The 7,505-nt window shown below is 43.4% G+C and overlaps 1 protein-coding gene across 2 annotated transcripts; it reads left to right on the forward strand.

The window, feature by feature from the left end:
• Window positions 1-662: 662 nt before the first annotated feature.
• On the forward strand, window positions 663-7,166 carry LOC121545716 (probable nuclear hormone receptor HR38). Of its 2 annotated transcripts, none has more exons than XM_041856477.2 (7): window positions 663-956; window positions 2,666-3,459; window positions 3,796-3,925; window positions 4,349-4,512; window positions 4,695-4,897; window positions 5,323-5,501; window positions 5,794-7,166. In XM_041856477.2, exons 1-7 carry the CDS (start codon window positions 902-904, stop codon window positions 6,048-6,050), a joined length of 1,782 nt encoding a protein of 593 aa, XP_041712411.1. In that variant the 5' UTR covers window positions 663-901; the 3' UTR covers window positions 6,051-7,166. The 2 variants fall into 2 exon arrangements, with proteins under 2 accessions (XP_041712411.1, XP_041712412.1); XM_041856478.2 differs by having other exon boundaries at window positions 881-998.
• Window positions 7,167-7,505: the final 339 nt, after the last annotated feature.

The raw sequence follows: 7,505 nt of genomic DNA on the forward strand, positions 1-7,505 counted from the left end.
TTGAGAGAATGCAAAGCTGTCATTTACATTTTAGTCATTTAGCAGACACTCTTATCCAGAGCGACTTACAGTTAGTGAGTGCATACATTATTATTATTCTTATTTATTCATACTGGTCCCCTGTGGGAAACGAACCCACAACCCTGGCGTTGCAAACGCCATGCTCTACCAACTGAGTTACACGGGACTACATCACGGCAAAGGGTGGCTATTTGAAGAATTTCAAATATTAAATATATTTTGATTTGTTTAACACTTGTTTTTACCGTTTATCTTTGAAATTGGGGTAAAATGCACTAAATGTTTTTCGTTTGTTGCTACTTCCTCATTTTGTTTAAGAGAGCATGCCCTGATTATGTTTGTTATAATTGCCCAAAGTGCGACTCAAAGTTGTTTTGTGTCATCGAAAGTTTCTGTTTTGTTTTGCTCTGCGTAAAGTTATCTGTTTTTCTATGACTTTTTTCCCCCTGTTTCACTGTGTTTGTACCAAATGTGGATTATGTGACTCTGAGGACGTTTACATCATGGAAAGCCGCAAGGTCGTCACTTGAAAGGACGTCTGACTGAATGCGTGCTGATTGGCTTCAGATCCCCGCCCCTGCTTTATACCGCGCTCAAAACAACTGGGAACTCGGAAATCTCTCCGACTTTAGTGCGTTCATGACAACTGGCAACTCGGAAAGAAACGAGCTCCGACTGGGAAAAATCGTTTTGAACGGTCATCCAACTCGGAATTCCAACTCGGGAACTCCGGCCTCTTTCTAAAGCTCCGGGTTTCCGTCCTAAAGATAACTGACGTCATGATTTCACCTCGTATTCTTCCGAGTTCCCAGTTGTCTTGAAAGCACCATTAAACGGGGCGTCCCTCTGACGTAATGGTACAATAAAATTGATTGTATAAATGTGTTCCCAAGATCTCAATAACATTGGAACTGCAGAGCAACTTCAGAGGCAAGGTAATTACGGACATTGCTTAAAATACTAGTGGGATATAACAGGTAAGCAAGCTCTCAGCTTTCAGGTATTGCTTTCAATATGACAGTACAGTGCATTCTTTAAGTACATTTATTTAGGTAATGAATTATCCTTGCTATTTACTTTATTATTGACATTAGAACCATTTTATCCTGAGATGCATAAATCTAAATGCAAAATACCTTAGAATTGGAGAGGCATGCCATCCACAGTTGATGGAAGGGCAAATAAAAGTTAGGCAGAAAATATATTTGACAGTCAATTGCTGCAAGAGAAGTCAAAATAACAACAAATTATCATTATACAATCATACTGTATGTTTATACTGTTATTCAGTTATAAGCATGCTGCATGCACCTGTCAGCACGTAGTGGCTTAGTTGTTAAGACCGGTATGAGGTACTACAGGTGTTCCCACATAGTTCCTCTGTTGTGCACCTTCTGTGTCCTAATCTAATGCACTGCCAGCTACACTATTTATAAAGCAATGTACTAGTCAGATAAAAGCATACTAGTGTGGCTACAAGGACACAGACAGTCTTCCCGACTTTAGTTGTACTGACAGACATTCAAATCAGTCTGTTACATTCAGTTGGGGGTCTACACTCCTCTTCCTTCATTTGAGTCCCTGCTCTGAAAGCCAACCCCTTCAGATGTGTCAGACATGTCGTTTGGTGTGTTTTTAAATTTCAAGGATTTCCTGGTAATGGAGATGTAGTTCAGGAAAATACTTAACTGAAACCAGGGCCAGGGATAGACGGCTTTCTATGCTTTCTCAGAATCTATGGGTGGTCAGGGAGGCTCAGATTGCCTTTTTCAAGTTTAAAGTTGTATTAGTCGTATACACCGTCCAACTAAATGCTTACTTGCAGGTTCCTTCTCGACAATGCAACAATAAGAAATACGTAATAAAAGATAAGAATACGAACATAAAGTAAATAGCTCAGTAGAATAGAAAACAGTTAGCATAAATTTAATACAGGAAGGCACAAATTATAGTCCAATATTTACATGTTTTTTGGGAAGGGGGGATTGGAGGGCAAGTGTTTAAATTGTGCAGTATTTAGCAATCATAATAAGAGTCTGGTAGCAGCAGTTGTGATGTGTGTGTGTGTGGATGTGTGTATGTCTGTGTGGGTGTGTGCATGAGTGAGTGCATGTGTGCTAAGGTGAGGAGAATCAGAGCAGGTGGTCAGTTCAGTTCAAGTGTTCAGCAGTCTGATGGCTTTTAGATAGAAACTGTCTCTGAGCCTGTTGGTATCAGACTTCATGCTCCAATATCGTCTGCCCGACGGTAAGGGAGTAACAGCTCGTGGCTGGGATGTGTTGGGTCCTTGATGATGCTGTGGGATTCCTCAATGTCCTAGATGGGTGGGAGCACCTACAACACGCTAGGAGGAGGACGACAGTTATAAAAGTTATGTGGCTTGTCCTGCAGGGGAGGGGAGAGGAAATCTGGCACCTGAAGTACATTTATTTGACCAACTTACCCTGGAACCTGAAATGAATTTATTTCAAGCCTTTAGATGACACAGATTTGACAGTCCTCCATAACGTATGCAGGGATTGGCAACTCAGGGGTACAGGATGTCCACTCCAAACTCATGACTGTAGCTTCTAGAAGATTTTAGGATCTCTTACAGTCATAGTCAATTTTCTCACAGATAGTTGTCTGCACCTTGAATCCACAGAAATGAATAATGTCCCCCCACATGGAGCTCAGCCTTATGAGAACAGCCTCTACAACTCAGAGTCTCTGAGCCTGGACCTTACCTCCAGGTTAGCCATGGATATGAGTAGCCATCGGGACCAGCTCTCTGCCACCTCCCTGCCTAGCATCAACTCCCTGGTGGGCACTTACGCTGGTGCGTTTGATGCCTACTCCTGTCAGATTGCCACAGCTCCTACCACCGCTAGCACCACCTCGGGCCCTGAGTCGCCCTTCAAGCTGGATGACTTCCAGATTTACGGCTGCTACCCTGGCACCTTGGCCCTGAGCTACTTCGACGAAGCCCTGTCTTCTGGTGGCTCTGACTTTTTCGGCAGCCCTGTGTCAGCCCAGTCTCCCTCTACTCAAGGCTTCCAGACCCAGCCTGCGTCAGCTTGGGACTCGGCCTTCGGTCCCAACTCTCCCAGCCCGGGCTGCTGGGTGGCTGATAAGCCTGCTTTAACACAGCCATCCTCTTTCTTTACCTTCTGTCCCGGGTCAGTGGATGATCTGTCTCCTCTGGGCCAGCCCCAGCCCCAGCTCACTGAGCAAGACCCCTTCTCTCTGGGCCAGCAGCAGCACCCCTCCCCACTGTCCTTCTCCTCTCTAACCCAGGAGCCAGGCACCCTAGATGGCACAGGCCTCATTGAAGGGAGAATGTCGCCGAAACCGCACAGCCCTACTGGAAACGAGGGTCGCTGTGCTGTTTGTTGGGACAACGCCTCCTGCCAGCACTATGGGGTTCGCACCTGTGAGGGCTGCAAAGGTTTTTTCAAGGTGAGCAGCTTTTTCCTCTCTCTTCAGTCAATTTCTTTCCATAACTGGGTGTCTAATCAGTGCTTGACTTGGACTGAAATAGGTGCTGGTACTCATTTTGGGTACCGGTACTGTTTATATTTAGGTGCATGAGCTCCACAATACTTTTGAGCTAATCTCTATAAGAGGTGCAGGAGCTCCGGTACTCAGCTCTGGTGAGCTCCTGTCCAAGTCAAGCACTGTGTGTAATACATTTTTCATGCAATGCAAAACACATTTTATACATGCATCGCCATTGCTGGACTGGTATAGAGAATGAGCTTACATAGCTAAGCTTTTTTTCTGTGTGCTTTGCAGCGTACGGTACAGAAAAAATCTAAATACGTGTGCCTTGCCAACAAGGATTGTCCAGTTGACAAGCGGCGACGGAACCGCTGTCAATTCTGTCGTTTCCAGAAGTGCCTGGCAGTAGGCATGGTGAAAGAAGGTGAGCCCTTCATATCGATTTTATTACCACATCTCTCACCATATGTCACGACTTCCATCAAAGCTGCCTCCTCTCCTTGTTCGGGCAGGCTTCGGCGTTCGTCGTCACCGGCCTTCTAGCCACTGCCGCTCCTCATCTCATCATTCCATTTGTTTTGTCTTGTTTATTACACACACACCTGGTTAATATCCCCTCATCAGTACCTGTATAAGTGTTTCCTCTGCCCCCTTGTCTTTGTGTGTGATTGTTTATTGTGGAGGAGAGAGTAGCTCGGTGGAGCGCCGTGTATTTTGTATCACCAGGGATCCTGTTATTCTGTGATGTACCCTCCTGCGCCTGAATCCTTCAAAATCACCTCATCACACCATAACCACTATTCTCTCTCAGTTCTTAGTTGCTAAGACATTTCTCTCTCTCTCAAAGTTGTGAGAACAGATAGCTTAAAAGGTCGAAGAGGTCGTCTGCCCTCCAAGCCAAAAGCAGTCCAGGACCTATCGTCTGCTGTGCCTCGAGTCGACATCATTGCCTCTCTTGTGAGAGAACACATTGAATCAAACCCTGGTGTTGGGAAACTGGACTACTCCAAGGTAAGGACAAATGTAAATTCTCCATTGTGGTCTATCTATTATGACTGTTATTGTTTTTGGGGGTTATTAGGTCGCTGTTGGTACTTTTTCTAAGGATAGATCATAAATAGACCCAAGAGAATGCAGGGCATTCCCCTAATGGAACTAACAGAACTAACTCCTCTCCTTCCTTTCTAATTCAGTACCAGGAGACTGTGGCCAGTCTGTCAGAGAAAGAGGACGCTTGTGACATCAAACAGTTCTACGACCTCCTCACGGAGTCCATGGACGTGATAAGAAAGTGGGCTGAGAGCATCCCTGGGTTCACCGCCTTCTGCTCCGAGGACCAGGAGCTGCTACTGGAGTCAGCCTTCGTGGAACTGTTCATCTTGCGACTAGCATACAGGTGAAAAGATGAAGCAAATGATATCACTGTAAATCAAATTATAATAAATGCTCCAAAAAGACCACCTTGCATATACAGAGCCATGGCTTTGTTGTTTTGACATTACTCGCTGTATTGCTAGGATTATACAGTACATACATTATGGATATGACTGGATTGATTGCACCCACAAACAAACATTGTGCAGATATTTTAGCTATAGCAAACATGGGCGGAATGTAGCGTAGTGGTTAAGAGTGTTGTGCCAGTACCCGAAAGGTCGCTGGTTCTAATCCCTGAGCCGACTAGGTGAAAAATCTGTCACTGTGCCCTTGAGCAAGGCACTTAACCCTAATTGCTCCTGTAAGGCGCTCTGGATAAGAGCGTCTGCTAAATGACTAAAATCTAAATGTAATGGATTATCCTATTTATATTCTCTTTCCAAGGTCCAACCCTGAGACGGACAAGCTGATCTTCTGCAATGGCATGGTGCTTCACCGTATGCAGTGTGTACGGGGCTTCGGTGACTGGATAGACTCCATCATGGACTTCTCCCAGAGCCTCCACCGCATGAACCTGGACGTGTCGTCCTTCTCCTGCCTCACAACTCTGGTCATAATCACTGGTGAGAGCTCAACCCACCTACGCTTACATGCCAGCCTGTCAGGCTGTGTTAACAGAGATATCACACCATAAACCAGTACAGTATGAGGTTGCAACATAGAGCCTGCAGTCAATCTTTATGCTCACCCTGACCTGAGCTGCCTGAACAAGCTGGATATGCATGAATCTTGACACATAGGCCTACATAATGTTATCGTGTTACAGAATAATGATAAATGACATCTCTTTTTCGTGTTCACTCTGCTTTACCTGGTCACACACTCATGCCCTTTCTGTCTCCTGATTCTCCACAGACCGCCATGGCCTGAAGGATCCAAAGCGGGTGGAGGAGTTCCAGAACCAGCTCATCACCTGTCTCAGAGATCACGTCTCCAGCTGCGCCCCCGACTCCACTGGGCCCAACTACCTGTCCCGCCTTCTGGGAAAACTGCCCGAGCTACGGACTCTCTGCACCCAAGGTCTGCAACGCATCTTCTATCTCAAGCTTGAGGACTTGGTCCCACCACCCCCCATAGTTGACAGAATGATCATGGACATTTTGCCTTTATGAGAGCGAGAAAAGACAATACCGATTGTGCACTTGTGCTGCTAAAGGGACGATAAAGGGACATCAAACGATCAAGCGATCTCAGTGTTGACTAAGGACAAATTAAGGAAACTATGCTCCCAAAGATTTCTCATGAAAGTACTGAATTATACTGTAAGTCTTAAAAAAATGTTAAGCTATTCAAGCACTATCATACTTGAGGAAAAATGGACCTCTCTCATTTATTAGCAATGGCTGTAGTATGGTGCTGAAAGTTCGTTATCATTTAAACAGTTTTCCTTGTTTTAGTGCAGTATTTCAGATTTAGAGTGTGCCGTCAATGATCAACAACCAAAATGGTTGACAGTGGTCAACTGTGGGAGATGAGGTGGACATGGTTTATTTACACACAGCTTCAGTAGTGGAATGGAGAGGGAATAGCTCCAGAATTGCTTTTTTATACATATATAATTATATTTTGATGTCAATTTAGAAAACAAACAAACAGACCATGGACCAAAAGCAGACTGTTAACAACTTAAATACCACCATGCTGTGCTATAATTGAGAGTCTATACAGTAGATTCAGATCAACATAAAGGCACTTTCATTACATTTACACAGGCCCAATGACTGCATCATCTTACTATAACATCAACGTTTGTACATTATGCCTTAGCTATGGTCTTTTTAAGATTCAGGTTCAAGATTGTGCTTGTATTATAATGGTGTTATAGAATATCCACAATTAATTGACTGCAGCATTGTGACTGAAACATGTTACAATCATAAGGAAATTTGAGAAGGTTCCCTGACCTACCAATTGCGGATAGTGTTGATTATCATGAAGATTATGTTATATTTGTCAGTGATGTGTAAATATCACTGAAATATGGCAGCTATGATTGAACAGATATTATACATAGCTTATTGTGTCCATTGTGACTATTTCTGTGTAATACATGACTATGAATGTCTTTAAATTAGCATGGGTTACTTAAAGCCACAATCTGCAAGATGGGCATACCACCTAAGAGCTAAGAGTGCAGTCCATTACATTTCCAGATGCAAATAGCACTTAAATTCTTTGACTATAGTACTCAAGGTATGATAAACATGATTTAAAGCTATTGTACATCATTTGTTCAGTTTCCTTTGCCTGCAAAAACATACAACATTTAGTAATAGGTTCTTAGTTATGATAACGTGAGTCATATGATGACTCATATTTTTCCAAATCAAGAGGATTACAGTATTTCCTTATTTGAAATTGCTGGAAATGTTACAGTCTGTGCCTTTAACATTTCATATGTATTGTGACACAATCTAATTTAGTTTTGGGCATTACGTTTTTTTACATAGACAGAATTGTTCATCTTTAATGCCGCAGCTCCATATACACTTTTTAAAAAGAGTTCTGTAACAGAATTGTTCTCTCTAATATAATTTTTGTTCTCTCTTTTTCTTGCTCAATTTTTC

The sequence above is a fragment of the Coregonus clupeaformis genome, chromosome 30 (genome assembly GCF_020615455.1).
Source record: "Coregonus clupeaformis isolate EN_2021a chromosome 30, ASM2061545v1, whole genome shotgun sequence".
Classification (NCBI taxonomy): domain Eukaryota; kingdom Metazoa; phylum Chordata; class Actinopteri; order Salmoniformes; family Salmonidae; genus Coregonus; species Coregonus clupeaformis.